This window comes from Solanum tuberosum, unplaced genomic scaffold (assembly GCF_000226075.1).
Source record: "Solanum tuberosum cultivar DM 1-3 516 R44 unplaced genomic scaffold, SolTub_3.0 scf00368, whole genome shotgun sequence".
In the NCBI taxonomy this organism is placed as follows: domain Eukaryota; kingdom Viridiplantae; phylum Streptophyta; class Magnoliopsida; order Solanales; family Solanaceae; genus Solanum; species Solanum tuberosum.
This window is the reverse complement of record NW_006239292.1, coordinates 591,497-608,325: the sequence shown is the minus strand read 5'-3', so window position 1 is coordinate 608,325 and position 16,829 is coordinate 591,497. Positions and strand designations below refer to the sequence as shown.

The 16,829-nt window shown below is 32.8% G+C and overlaps 1 protein-coding gene across 1 annotated transcript; it reads left to right on the top strand.

The window, feature by feature from the left end:
• Window positions 1-12,167: 12,167 nt before the first annotated feature.
• Window positions 12,168-13,139, top strand: LOC107063505 (uncharacterized). Its single transcript, XM_015315438.1, has one exon. It carries the CDS (start codon window positions 12,168-12,170, stop codon window positions 13,137-13,139), a length of 972 nt encoding a protein of 323 aa, XP_015170924.1.
• Window positions 13,140-16,829: the final 3,690 nt, after the last annotated feature.

Genomic DNA, 16,829 nt, shown 5'->3' with positions numbered 1-16,829 from the left:
AGGGTTCATGCGGAATTATGACCATGAACGACTCAACTCAAGGACTCAAAGATACTTCTCATCTCAAGACTACTCGACTTATAGGGTTCATGCGGAATTATGGGCATGAACTACTCAACTCAAAGACTTCATGGGTAACATGTAGTAGTCCCATGATCAGAAGTATAATCTCAAGGGTTAGGAACTCAATACTCAAGACTTAGAACTTGAAGATACTACTCCTCTCAAAGGTGCTCAACTGATAGAGTGCATGTGGAAGTTATGGGCATGAACGACTCAACTCAAGGGTCAAAATATCAATAAGGAACCCATTATACGACACTTCTCATTCTCATACTTACTTTCTCAAAACTTAGCTCGAATCAATAGTTGATCTCAAAGGATTCACAATTGAACTCAAAGGCTTTTCTTGGACTCTACTCTTAATTCTCTCATGAATGTGAATTATGAATTCAAGAGTTATTGTTCATGATATGAAGGATCTCAATAACAATATAGCAATTCGATAATTAGGAATAAAACTTTTAAAAGAAACATGAACTCAAGAACTCAAAATCAACTTATCTCAAAATTAACTTATCTCAAGTATCCTAGAGTACTCTTTTACTGATCTGAAAGTAGATGTAGGGCGTGAGGAAGAAATAGTCCAACACTATGATAGTCTTTTTAAAGACTTGAGTTGCTTATTTTTGGCTAGTTGAATACTATTTATATTCAGAGTAAATCATATGAGTTAAAGCTTTGTATTTGAGTTTCATGAATTTTATTCCATTTTTAAGCTTTGTATGAATGAGTTAGTCTTCCGCTTGTAGTCAGCCAGGATGAGGGTTCGCTTGGGGACCAGCAATGGTTCTTGAGTGCCGGCAACGTCCAGGGTGTAGGCTTGGGTCGTGACATCTTCACATAGTCAGTTACCTTATTAAAGCTCTTCCCTGTATAATTAATATGAATGGATAAGATTTGTATCTCAATGTTCAAACCTTTCACATATAGATAAGACAAGGCATAAAACTTAGCCTCATAGGTTGCAACAGACATGTTTCCCTGCTCAAGTGCTCGAAACTCATCCTTTTGCAATCCTTGAGAGAACAAGGCATAACTTCTCAAGAAATAGGGCATGGAACTGGGCCCAAGTCAGCGAAGGCAAAACAGACGAATGACACTCCATATGAGCCCTCCACCACTGCTTAGTATCCCTTGCAGTTGAAAAATAACAAATTTTACTCCATGTTACTGCATAATACCCAAATTATGAAACATCTCATAGCAATTCAAGATGAAATCAAAAGCATCTTTATTCTCAATACCATGAAACAATGGAGGCTTCAGCTTCAGATACTCAGTCAACAACTCATGCTCAATCTCGATCATGACATGGCTTAATATTATATGAAAGTACACATCAGTAACCAAAGCTTCATCCATCATGAGAATGGTGATAGCAACATGATGAGCACTTGGATCCTGAATAGCCAGCACATTATGAGTATTTCCAGTCCCCGCTATCCCACTCAGGAAGGTAAAAACATGTTGAATAACCTTAGAAGTCATAAGGAGAAGGCATGCACCCCCAACTTGTTTTCCATCTAGGGTTCAATGCCTTCAGCATACTCTACCTCCACGTCCTCTTCAATATGAGCTTGTGGTGGGGGGATGGGTCACCGCTCTCGGCCTAACCATTTTCTGAGCTCCACCCTTAGGGGTGATGCTTTTTCCTTTCCTGACCCATTCTTCTACCCCTCCCATTGACCTCACACTACTGGTTCCAGAACTGGAGCTGGTACCCTTACTCTGTTACGTCAAGTATCAACCATCTACATTCAAAGAATGAAGGAAGTTAGATACCAATTTGGATCGCCAGAAACCAATTAGAACCAAGTTATAGCACGAAGTAAAGAGGAGACAACTTCTTAAATTCATGTAGCCTTATGAAGAAACGTACAAACATCATTGTACTATTCCGCAAGACTCTACTAGACCTATTTTTGTATGACTAGATAATGAACCTAGGGCTTTGATTCCAACTTTGTCATGACCCAACCTGATGTGAGAGGCACCACATTAAACCCTTGGTGGAAGAACAAACTATCTACCAACTTGTAAATGCTAAACAAAAAAATGAAGCAGTTTTCAACAATTTAAAATAAGTTTCTCAAATGAACCCATTAGCACCAAACATTTGTGAAAGTATCCCTTTAGAAATTAAAAGTCGTGTACCAAAACATTTACGTAGTCTAGAATGTATGTATGCAACCCCCAAAATAACAAGATCCTAAGTTCAAAAAATAAACTAGAGAGGAAATAAGAATCCTTAGCGGCTTGGAAGAAGCAGCTCACCCTTAGATTCATAAAATGTCGGTCTCAATCGTGTAGAAACCACTGAAATATGTCATGTACTCAACAGTGTAAGTTTAGTATCAGTACATAAAATCACAATGTACTGGTAGGATCATCAGTCAGCTCCCAATATACGAAATATAAACAAGAAATTGAAACCTAGTAAAATAAGACAATATGCAATATTGCCATAAGAATTATGCTCAACAACAATACAGTAAGCAACCTGGTTCACTCATGGAACCCACACACAGAATAATAACATATACCAGGTTTGGTACCCCTGCCAATCGATATAAAATTTATACCAGACGTGGTACCCGAGCCAACCAATAAGATATCCAGTACCATGTGTGGTAGCCAAGCCAACCAGGAGATAACATGTATCAGGCATGGTACCTGAGCCAACCGTTAGTATGTACCAGGCGTGGTACCCGAGCCAACCGAAAGATATCACACAATCATAATCACACTGAATGAAAATAACAATTGTAACTACAAGTAAATTGGACAAGTTCCATTACATGAGATAAACGATAAATATCATTTCACATTCATCCTTTTTTCTACTTCCTAACCAAATATTGTACAAGTATTACTAGTGAAACAGTTAACATGCACATATGACAGAAACATGAAATACTTCAACCATAACCTATCTCGAATCAAACCCAGAATACTCTATTGAACTTGAGCATTCCCCTTGTTATGACAATTAGCTTGTTCTTGGTCTACAACATACAATATAACATATATTAGACCCAAATGGCCTAAATACACTTGGATTATATACTAATCCCAAACCCTAGGCCAATTTCATGATTTCACACCCCAAACAGGATTTTTCCACCATTTATTCAAACCAAACCCTTCCTTAATGTCACTATCATGGATTCTAAGGCCTAGTAATCAAATTACAAAGTTAGGGGAGTAATTTACTTACCCTTACAAATGATTTCAATGGAAAACAAGTGAAAACTGTCCTAGGTCACCTATGTACTTCCTCAAAACGTTCCTAAATGATAATGGACAATTTTGGAGAGTTATTTGCATTTTTAGCGACTTACCCAGCCATTGCGGCCCAATCCCACTTTGGCGGTGGTGATGTAGCGGGATCTCCCACTATAGCAGGAATTAATTCCTCCTGCCGCATTGTGTCCATCACTATAGCAGCTTGGATGAGACAGAACCTCAAAAATCCTTCAAAAATTATCATTTCACAACACACTTGCAAATTTTGACGTTCCATACCAACCCTTTCACACCAATTTCGATTTGAAAGTTCTATTTGCTCAAATTCATTTCCTAAAAGTCCTATGAAAGCCTTAACGTCTTAGCAACAAGGAAAACAAACTCTTCTTAGCGTCCCACCCTATCCTTTCCCTGGATTTCCCTAGACCCTCATCTTGCTCAAATTTTGCCCAAGTCTAGGCTAACCTGGAATTTCCAAATCTTCAAACCAAAAGATTTCTCACTAATTTCTTTACAAATAGCTCATTCATAACGACAGGAAGGATCTTTACACAAGTTTTATAATTTCAGTCTCGTGCCTGAAGTGGTTCCACGGTGAATATATCCACAAAAATAAGAATAAAAACGTTGAGTATAACTTGAATGACAATATCAAAATCGAGTATTTCTGCACTTCGCCAAGTACAAAAAAAAAGTTTAAGACCAATTCATCCAATATAAACACAATTCTAGTTCATAATAAACCAGACCCAAGTACATTTTGTTAGGTCCATCAACTCAATGTGCCAGTCTGAAACTGATTTCCTAGGTAAAACTTTTATGAGGCATTGTACCTGGTTCCTATTTAATTTTTACCTAATGTTTAACAGATAATCAGCATAAAATAACTTCAAACCAAATTGTCCACTTATTCTCCACTTCTTTTTCTTTTTACTTAGTTGTTGTATAATGGTTTTTTACGAATATTTAACAATTCGACATATAATGCTTTAAAAAAATAATTTAAAAAGTGAGTTAATATCAAATGAATTTTGAAAATAATGGCAAATCATCATTATTGCAAAATGATTTTGTTAAATTTGTTGTTCTTTTGAAAAATTGACTATGAGTTATTCTTTCGATTTAGATGTTGGCTCGTTGAAATTTGACGAACAAAATTTATATATTTTTTGGCAAAATAATTCAACATATACATAATCTAAATTTTAACTATTTTAACATGAACATCCGTCATACAATATTGATGGAATGTATGCGTCCATCAGTAATCACAGGACCTGGTCCTCCGACAGAATAAAAGTGCAGAAAATAAATAGCACAATGTAAATCAGCCACAAGAGTTTTACGTGTAAACCTCCTTGCTCAAGGGAGTAAAACCACGACCTCTCACACAGGATTTTCAACTGTTTTCACTAGTCTTCTCAAGCAAAAGTGAAACACAGATTACAACCACCAATGAGATTAAACTCTTAATCTCACACTAAGTAATACCTTTATTACTTACTGAGCCAAAGCAATGCATTCATTACCCACTATATGTTACCACGAATTAATATAGACTTCAACACCTAAGACATACAATTAACTCTAATTGTGTTCTTACAACAATACACACAAAAGCTTTGAAACGTTTCTTTATGAATGTGAAACGAATCCTACAAGTTTAGCACAATACAAGCATTCAACAACAATAGCAGGTACGGAAATCACTTCTTTAGTTGATTAGGTCCCTTGATGTATGTGTTCTGTTGTGCTTGAGTTCTTCCTTGAAGATGGCCTTCTCTTTGTAAGCTTATAAGTTTTTGTTTACCAAATCTTGAGTTTGTGTTTTTGGAGAAGAGACTATATCAAAAGGACACAAACTCCTTGGGACGACACCATTGGCTGATGTGACAACTTTTAGACAGTTGTTGTTTGACTTTTCACATAGGCAGTCTTTCCGGGACCAGGTCCCTTGCAGTGTTTTCTTTGTGAGTTCTTGAAAAGACTTGCTAGCTCTCTCTCTCTTTATTGAATGAATAATGTTGTTTGTTTATTGTTGTATAAATTAGTCGCCAACAAGAATTTTGACCACTGAAACAAATAACCTCGTCCGCCCTTCTTATTGGTGCAGTACACTGCACTTTTCACCTACCACCTAACGTGACAGCTTTACAGCTGTACCCTATTTTGAATCTGGACGAGAGGACTCTGCTAGGGACCGGGTCCCTATATTTGTGAGGATCATCAAAACATCTAAAATACAACATTTTCCCCCCTTTTTGATGATGACACACAAATATTCCTCATGCTGAGTTTATTCTTTCATTCCCTGTGTCGTCAGTCCTAATAACAAGGATTTGGTCCCTTGTTAGATCCCTAAGTTTGTTAAATCATCAAAACTTAACATCAGCTCCAAGATAACATTTCCACACATGAATAAGTTAAGAAAAAGTGTTAAATGAATATGTTTGGTTTAATTTTTTTTGACAAATTGATTGTTGAGGTGTGTTATTTATTATAGGACAAGGCACAAGTACCCCCTAGACTATGACTAAAATCCCAGAGACACACCTTACACTAAGGTCCTATTACCCCCCCCCCCAACTCATTTTTTTTTGTAATTTTTTATACCTTTTTGACTTACGTGGCATCAAAACATATCCCACGTGCCTCAACTACGTGGAGTCACAGAGTGTGCCACGTAAATCAAAAGGTGTACAAAATTATTTAAAAGATGAATTCGAGAAGGTAATAGGACCTTAGTTTTGTTAAGGTGTATCTCTGGATTTTCGGTCATAATCTAGGGGGTTCTTGTGCCTTATATGAATTTTTGAAAAAGAACAAGTGGTGCAGGAATGGGTGGGCTGACTGAGTTGTGTAATATTGTTTTCATGATGGCGAAGATGTTTGAAGCATTGAGATAAGAGTAATATGATTTTGTTGTACAAGAACACACGTGAATTTAAAGTTACAACAACTATATGAATATCAAGCTTCTAAGCCACACTACAAAGGTTAAATAGTGGGTGCTGGAGATGAGAGTAAGTAGGGTTGTGATTATATCCAAGAACTATTTTGGATTCATGCCAGGATGTTTACTATAGAAGTCATTTATCTCGTAGGGATACTGATGGAGCGGTATAGAGAGAGGAAGAAAGACTTATATACACATGGTGTCCATTGACATAGAAAAAGCTTACAAAAAGGTCCAGAGAGGTCATATCGAGGTTCTTGGATGCTATATTTGTACCTATGATGTATATTAGATCAATTAGAGACAAGTACAATGGAATCAAGACCTTAGTAAATACAATAGAGGAGACTCAAAACACCCATGTTGATGACGTAGCACTAGTGATCAACCCTTAGCCCATTTTTATTTGTGTTGTTGATGGATGTATTGACTTGGAAAATTCAAGGTGAGGTACCATATTATATGTTATTTGCAGATAACATAGTTTTGATTGATGAGACATGCAATAGAGCTAGTGCTAATTTGGAGGTATTGAGATAGACCCTGGTGTCTAAAGGGTTCAAGTTGAGCATGACGAAGACTGAATACTTGGAGTGCAAGTTTAATAATGTGATGCATAAGGTTGGTGTGGAAGTGAGGCTTGATACACAAGTCATTCAAAAGAGACATAGTTTCAAGTATCTTTAGTCTATTATCTAGGAAAATAGAGAAATTGAAGAGCATATCACTTACCATATTAGTGCAAGGTGAATGAAATGGAGGCTCGCGTCTATGATCTTCTGTGATAAGAAGGTGCTACCTAAACTTAAAGACAAAACCTATAAAGTGATGGTTAACATGCTATGTCATCTGGGGTGAAGTGTTGGTTAGTAAAGAACTCTCATATTTAAAAGATAAAAGTGGTGGAGATGAGGCTGTTATGATGGATATATGGTATACAAAGGGATATATGATTTAAGATAAGGATATTCGAGGCAAGATGGGAGTGAATTTGGTGGAAGATAAGATACAAACAAACGAGGTTAGTTTGATTCAGACATATGATGAGGAGATGCACGAATGTCCCAGTGCGATAGTGTAAGGGGTTGACTATGTAAGAAAATTCACATGCACTATAGTAAAAATGTCTTAAGTTAATCTTGGCAAGTCACGTAAAATATCAGTTAAAAAATATTTATAATTGGGTCTTGTCAGATCCACAACTTCAGTAAGAAAAAAATTTGAAATTTGTCTTGGCTAGCTGGCTAGCCATACCAAACTTCAAGAAAAAAATATCTGATGTTTAACCTAATTTACAAGGTCACACTTCAAACAAAAATGTCCGAAGTGAGACACGAATTTTTAATTTCAGTGATATAAGTATGAAGTCGTTCTCAAAATAGATAAACTTGCAAGAAGAATAATTAAAACTGGACATAAATTAAAGAGAAAGGAAAATTTCATAAAAGACTATAGTGTAGATGTATATTATATTGTTCAGCGAGACTTTTGCTATTTACATAATTTAGCCTTTTTTTTCTTTTTTTTGTATCGAATTCTGGCACAATTGTATCACATATATAATTCAAGTTGTTGCCATTAAATGTGCAACTCCTTAACTAACATGACTAATTAAAGTAATAATGTGACTAATTACATTAATTTACATCATTGATTTATTGTAGAATAGTAAACGAGATACCAGTAACAATCTTTCCCATAAGAATTCAAAAACAAAATCTGGCAATTTTTATTTGCCTCATTGGCTTTGTTATCTTTTTGTTCATGATACCTTTTTGACACATTAATTACATCATGATATTTTTTTGATAGATAATGTATCATGATACAATGCATTACATTACGACACATTTCCAATACATTATATAATGATATCTTTCGGATACATTGAATAATGATAAATTTCTAATAAAGGATGTATCATGATACCTTTTCAATACATTATATAATTATAGGTTTTGATACATGATGTATTACCCTTATGATACATTACATATAGTACATTTTCAATACATGATGTATCATGATAAGTTTCTGATGCATTACATAGTGATACCTTTCCGCGATGTATCATGATACAGTAGATACGTTAAGAAAATCACATACTTTTTTAATACTTTATATTTGAATGTAACGACTTCCCTGATATGGATATTCATAAAAGCATGAATTTAGAGAAATCTTTGATTTGGACTTGAAGAAATTAAAAGTAAATCATGTTAAATTGGTGGAGTCACGATGCGGGAGAGAAATACGAATAGTATACGTGAGAGAAAAAATTAATCAGATACAATTTATAACTATATGTGAAATAGGGAATTGGATATAACCGTGTATATTTTCTATTAAAATAATACTATAGTTTTGTTAGATAATTATTTTAAAGAAGAATTTTAAGAATTAAATATAAAACTTATGTTTGCAATAGTTAGATAGATTTTTATAATTAAATGACGACCCAAAAACGAAAAGATTACCCAAATGTACGTGTAGGACAAAATGATTACAACCATTTTAAGCAAGTTATTATATTTCAGCCACCTAGCCAATTTTCATTTCATCAAGCAAGGGAAGGAAAGGGAAAAACAAAGTTTCCCATCACAATCTTCATTTCCACCACCTTGTAAGAAAATCCTCACTTCCACAAAGCGACTTCATAAATGTATAAATAATGTAAATAGTGTATAAAGATTTCAATACACATCTTAAACGTTGTATAATAATTTATATAGACTACCTTATATGTTAATTATATTATATAGTATATAAGCAGTGAACATACAATGAATATATATTAATAAGGACAAAATGATTACAACCATTTTAAGCAAGTTATTATATTTCAGCCACCTAGCCAATTTTGATTTCATCAAGCAAGGGAAGGAAAGGGAAAAACAAAGTTTCCCATCACAATCTTCATTTCCACCACCTTGTAAGAAAATCCTCACTTCCACAAAGCGACTTCATAAATGTATAAATAATGTAAATAGTGTATAAAGATTTCAATACACATCTTAAACGTTGTATAATAATTTATATAGACTACCTTATATGTTAATTATATTATATAGTATATAAGCAGTGAACATACAATGAATATATATTAATAAGGACAAAATGATTACAACCATTTTAAGCAAGTTATTATATTTCAGCCACCTAGCCAATTTTGATTTCATCAAGCAAGGGAAGGAAAGGGAAAAACAAAGTTTCCCATCACAATCTTCATTTCCACCACCTTGTAAGAAAATCCTCACTTCCACAAAGCGACTTCATAAATGTATAAATAATGTAAATAGTGTATAAAGATTTCAATACACATCTTAAACGTTGTATAATAATTTATATAGACTACCTTATATGTTAATTATATTATATAGTATATAAGCAGTGAACATACAATGAATATATATTAATAAGAATGTACATATACACTTCTTATTTGTTGTTATACATTGTATATACACTCTCTCGAGGCCTCAAAAGTTCCTCCAAGCACCACCTCACCGCTATCCATCAATTCCATTTTTTTTCTTTACGTACACAAAATAAAATAAAATCAAAAGCTCCACCAAACCCTCAATTAGAAAGCAATATACGTTTCTACATTAGAAAGATCTCAATAACTTATAATCTTGAGATGTCAACACCTTAAAAGGGTTTTACCGTAGTAATTAATAATTATAATGAAGAAAATATGTCCATCAAAATGGAATTATCTTAGTTATTAGATTTACTTCATCAGATACATGTATAGTGCACTCAGATACATATTTTGTGAATACATGCAGGTCAAATTAGGTGTAATTTATTACAAATACACTGTATCCAAGCGTGATTAACATGCATCTAGGATACACTTACTCTCTCACTTGCGTCTCTCTCTTATCCTGCTTGCTTCTCTTCCTATGTATATGTATTTCATAATGTATCTAAAATATATCCGGTATCCCAGATTCATATATCTAGTTGATTTACATGTATCTGGATAAACTAACTCTCTCGGTCGCCTCTCCTTATATATTTGTACTTTAGAATGTGACTGGTATAAAAAATTATGCATGTATCTGACTTGAAATCTGAAATGGATGTGTATCTTACTTGAAATCTAGATGCTTGTGTAATTAAGTAGTTTTCCAAAATAAAACTTTGGTAAGATCAACTCGTAATTGGGCTTAATCTAAAATTTTGTTAAGCCATGATTGACATGGGGTCACATGTTAAGCCATGTCTATTCACTTTCTACTTATTGGGCGTAATCTAAAACTTTGTTCTCTCTTCATCAAGCCCAACTTGTAATTTCTTAAACCAAAAATATGTAGAAAAGTAAATTTCGCTTCAAACCAGAAGAAAGTAGAAATATTGAATGATTTATGCACGCACTACCACCAAAAATTTCAAACATCAGTGATGAAATCTTACCGCAACTTTAATCTTGAAATCACAACAAAAATTAAATGGACTTTCTAATAGTTGTGGTTGGAGTTTGTTAAAATACCTAGACGGAGCTATATGTTTTCGTGGATATTGACTTATATACATGATATACAAGTGTATATACATGGGAATATACACATATATACAAAGAATATACACAAATAGAGTCATGTTCAATCCTGAATTTTCAATATGAATATCAAACCAAATATGCCTCGATTTGTCTCCAAACAACTCCAAAATTGAGATTTAATTTCCTTAAAATATTTCTAAATAAATTACATAGAGCAAAGAAGTTCAAACCAAGTTCAATGTTCATTCATGGTGTTTTCAGATCCTCCAACCTTTGAACAATGTATTCCAATGTCATATTCATATTTTTAAGTTCTAAAGAGGTCGAGGAAATTTTAAGCTGCTAATTATAAATGTGCCAATAAGGAGAGAGTGATATATTTTGTGCTAATATTTTACTCAGCTAGCATATATAATATAAAATAAACATATAATTATGGTAAGGATAATACTTAGAGCCCATTTGACTTAGTCGATAAACATTAATCGTTGAAAAAAATACATTTTGATGATGAAATTGATTTTATAAATAAATAATTATTTATTTTAATAGTAGTGTTGAAATTGATAATAAGTTATCCATATACTTGATAAAAAAAATATTGAAAAATATTGTCTTATTAAAATGACTACTATATCCTATTAAAAAATAATATATATATACAAGGAAAAGAGTGAATGGTGGAAAATGTAATGGAAAGAGTTGGGAGTTCTTTTTTGGAAGAGAACTTTTGAGAATTAGAAAAGATATTAGGAATAAAATTATAAAATATTTAGTTTAACTAAAAGTGCTCAAAGGGTGTTTGAGTAAGCTTCTAACAATTAGAACTGGGTTTCCCTCCAAAGTTCTTAGGCTGGATCATGGAATGTGTGAAGACAGTGAACTATACTATAATGATTAATGGGGAGCCTTCTGAACCCTTTGATGCAAAAAAAGGATTGAGGCAAGGAGATCCAATCTCCCCTTACTTATTTGCTATAGCCATGGAATACCTTAGCAGACTACTGAATAATCTTAAGCAATCTGCTAATTTCAAGTATCATCCTAGGTGTTCAAAACTAGGTATTACACACTTGAGCTTTGCAGACGACCTTCTCCTATTCTGTAGTATTGAGCTTCACTCTATTACCATGCTACAACACTGTTTCACTATTTTCTCTGAAGCTTCTGGACTACAAGAAAATTTAAACAAAAGTTCCATTTATTTTGGAGGCACCACTCACACAGTGCAAGGCCAGATTTTGGGTTGTCTTGATTTGACATTAGGAACCCTACCTTTCAAATATCTAGGGATTCCACTATCTACCAAGAAACTTAATCTTGTACAATGGATGCCACTTGTTGAGAAGATTACAGCAAAAATTACCTCATGGACAGCCAAAAAACTGTCTTATGCAGGAAGAATGCATGCAGCTTGTTCAATCAGTTCTATTTGGTATTCAAGCCTATTGGGCTCAATTGTTTATTATTCCTTCTAAGGTGATTAAGCTCATTGATGCGCATTGTAGAAGTTACGTATGGTCGGGCACTAATACTATCACCAAGAAAGCTTTGGTGGCTTGGGAAAGAGTTTGTTCTCCAAAATCAGTAGGTGGCCTCAACTTGATTAATCTTCACTCATGGAATAAGGCTGCTATTGCTAAACATTGTTGGGACCTAGAGCATAAACAGGATAAGCTGTGGATTAAGTGGGTGCACTCTTACTATATTAAAAGAACTCCTTTCCAAGAAGTGATCATTTCCCAACAAGCTTGTTGGATGGTAAAGAAAATTTTGGAGGCTAGACAAGTTTATTCACAGTTTCAGCCCATAGTCTTGCAGAACAAAAGTATGATCAGGCAACTATACTTTCACTTGTTTCGGCCCCAACAGAGAGTTCCATGGAAGTGTTTGATGTTTCAAAACTTTGCCAGGCCAAAGGCAGTCTTCACTATGTGGTTGCAGCTGCAAAACAGACTAAACACCACGGATAGACTCAAAAAATGGGGACTAGATATAGAGTTGAAGTGTGTTTTGTGCCGACTTCATCTTCAATCCAGAGATCATATGTATACTAGGTGTCCTTACAGTCAACAGGTTTGGAGCAAGTTATTACAATGGATTCAATTTGTACAAGCTCCTTACAACAATTGGAGCCAATATGTCTTGGGAATCATTGATGCCGCAAAAGGGAAAACTCCAACTGCCCAAATTTTTAAGTTGGTATATACTGAGTATGTCTATGCGATTTGGATTGAGAGGAACCACAGAATCTTTGAGAAGGATAGCAGAACTTGGGAATCTCTTGCCAGGGAGATTGCTTATATTTGTTGTGTTAGGGCCAGCCAGAAAACTATGCAAGCCATTCATCATTTAGATTGCTAGCTTAGTTTTCCTTTGTTCTAGTTGTCTCTGGTTTTTTTTAGAATAGCAAGTTGGGTTTGACTTTGCTATTGGATTTGTAATGGTTACACTTTGGTGATTAATATAATCTTGTTGGTTACCAAAAAAAAAAAAGTAAGCTTCTAACTCGAGCAAACCAACATATAAACACCTTTTAATTTATTTTTGTGTTTGGTTAACATCAAATATATTTATAAGTCAAGTACTTGTATATCAAAATCATTATAGAGTCACTAAGTTGGTCAAGCCTTTTAAATTTACAAGTACACTTGATTTGATCAAATGTTTTTTTATTTTCCTATATATATATTTTTTTGAAATAAAATTACTATTTCTTCATTCCATTTTCCTGGCCCTTTCATGATTTTCATAGAAAAATAATTTTAAATTTATATTTTTTTTGAATCATTTAAAGAAAATTTAAGTTATTTTATTAGAAATATCTTTTTTCAAACACATAGTTTTAATATTTTTATTTACACACATAATTATTTATTTTTATGATCAGCTTCAATATTTCAAAATGTTTGATACACATCTTTTTTGTTAAGTCAGCTTACCCAAACAAGCTCTTATATATATCTATATCTATATCTATATTACCTTAAAAAGCATGAACTCCTAACTTGAATGTTAAATTACTATAATATCCCTAACTTAGGTTGTGAGTTTTTGATGAGTTGTGACTTTTTTGATAAGTTGTGACTTTTTTCAAAGGGTTGTGATTATTCGATAAGTTGTGCCTTTTCCAAAAGAGTTGTGACTTTTTCAATAAGTTGTGACTTTTCCAAAGGGTTGTGACTTCTCGGAAAGGTCACTTTTTCGATGAGTTGTGACTTTTCCAATAAGTTGTGACATTTTCAAAGGGTTGTGATTTTTCGGTGAGTTGTGACTTTTTCAAAGGGTTGTGACTTCTCGGAAAGGTCATGACTTTTCAGATAAGACACAAAAAACAGTTGTTCATACTACCCTTTGTTGACTATAAATAGAGGGACTTCCTCTCAGATTTCAACCACAATATTTTTAATCTCCTACTCTTCTTCTTGCATTTAAATTTTTTTGTGTGATTTATTGTCGTTGAGTGAGTTCGAAGTTTAGGGGAATATGAGGTATCACTATTCTGATGAAGTAAATCGTTCTATCCTAGAGGGTACATTCCATAACCTCGATTACTTGAGAAAAATAATTTTGATGATATAATAATTATATTTTTGCTTAATATATACATTAGTATGTAATGTTCCAATATATGAAGTTCACATGATTTAGTCTAAATTCATTTGTTTTTGTTAACAATTTCTCTTGTGATGTAAATAAATGCTTCTGAACATCTTTTTCCAAAATTATTAAACTTCTCAAGAATGAAAATATGTGAATATAGATGAATCATTTAAAAATTTATCAATTACAAAATAAATTTTATATTCAGTAATATGGAATAAACATTTTCATATAGTAACATTAATTAAAAGTCCTATTTATTTATGTAAGTATAAATTTATTTGAAATACATCTATTGCACATTAATCCTTTAGTTATAACATTATAAATTTTCTTAGTTATTACTAATTATTGCAAATGTTATTCACACTCTTTAACATTCTTTAGTTATAATATTATGAATTCTCATAGCTATTACATTAATTATTTCTATCTTTCATCTTTTCTTGTATTAACTTTTGGCCAATAATTTTTCATATTATTACACTGCCCCTATATATGTGATAACACGATGTTGTTATTTTTTCTTGGATGAATCATGCTTGATTGGGTAAATTAAAAATCGTTTACAAGTATATGAACTATATCTTTGTTGGGTGTAAGATAAACAGGTGATTATATATATGATTTCACAGATATAATATATTATTTAATTTTAATTTTTAGTTTTTCCGGTAAAAAAAAGGGAACCTTTCTCAGTTAACTATGGACAGTCAAATAACTATCTTTGACTTATTTATATAGTCAATCCAGAAGTCAAATATGATAGCCAACAATAAGAACGTCATCTATTATGTTATAACTTACAAAATAAAAATTAATATACAAAATTTAGTTCTAAAAAATAAAATGTAGTTGTTCTCTTCACATGTTCATATGACATCTAAACAGTTTAACGTGGAATACACGTGCAAAGCACATCTGATTAGATGACAAGAAAAATACACAACAAATATCGTTTATAAGGTAATATTACTGAGATACGACTAATTACTTGATTGAACCTCATCAAATTGAAATAAAAATATGCATTATTGCATTTAACTAATAAATTTTTTCATTGACTATCTTCATAGATTCGCGTGAATAAGAGATATATATGACGATCCACATTGAACATGCACAAAATAATAGAATCTGCAATATTATTTTATGCAAAGCTTATTATTCAAATCTTCACTTAAATAAGCAATACTATTTACTATAACATATATTTTTCTGAATCGGTAATCATGTGCAACGCACATGTCGAAAAACTAGTAAATTTAAAAAGGACGAATCACCCACACATACATCTACAAAAATTTAAATAAAATTAGGCTGGGATGCTGGGATAGGCTGCGTTTGTAAATTATGTTGTAAAATCATACTCAGTACTCCCTCTTCCTGCTCCGTTATCTAGTTTAGTAGTTTTTTGTTACTAAATCTATGTAATTTCTCCTAGAATTACTTTTTTTAAAATGTTGTTCATTTCTCTTTATTTTATTCTGTTCATCTCTTTTCCTTAACCAATGTTCTTAGATATATATATATATATAAAAGTATAAGGTTTGACGTCACAAAGCTATCTAAAAGTTAATCTTGAATATTATTTTAATCTGCTTTTATTATTATTAGCTCTTAGCCAAAAAATAAGAAAATGTGATTGGACATGATTCACTTGTCTTTAACTCCATTTTACAAATTAAACTTAGTTTGTGCACACACGCACCTCTCCGATTTTTCTGGCAAACAATGCTCTATTGAAATAAAATTTAGTTTAAGTGTCTAAATGGAATAATTGATAAGTTTAAGAGGTTAAACGTATTTAGCCTTTATTAATTCATTATTTATTTTTCTTACAACGTATTTAGTTAGCATATATGACTTTCTAATTGTGGAAGATTATATATTATACATAGTATGAGGTTCAAATACATTATTATTATTATTATTTTATTTTTATTTTTTATTTTATTTTTTTAATAAATATGTAAAACTTAAAACTTTAAGAACTCTCAAACTAATCTCTAATATGCTTTGTTTGCTCTGCTCCTTCGCTCTCTACCTCTATCTTTCTTCTAGCAAATGGTCTCTTAGTTATAGCTGAAGAGCCGGATTTCAAATTTTGAATAAACTTTCTTCACCTGTCAGGTGCTCTTTGGGCCCCATCGTCACATGGTCTTTGAAAACTTTGTCAAAATAATTGTCCTCTTTTTCTTGCTTTTGTGTGGTGGAGTCTTCTTTATTATCTTCTTTTTAGAGTAGTGATTTTTGATGTCATTGCTTACATATCCTTTTTTGTCTTTTCTTACCTATCGTCATTGCTTACGTATGTTCTTCTTTCTACGTGTCTAGGTTGTGTAGTGCTATGGAGTCGAAACTCATTCCTGAATCGTCGTCTTCATTAGGGTCTTGAGCAAATTGATCCATAGATGGATTGTATTCGTCACTTCCTGAACCTTCGGGATC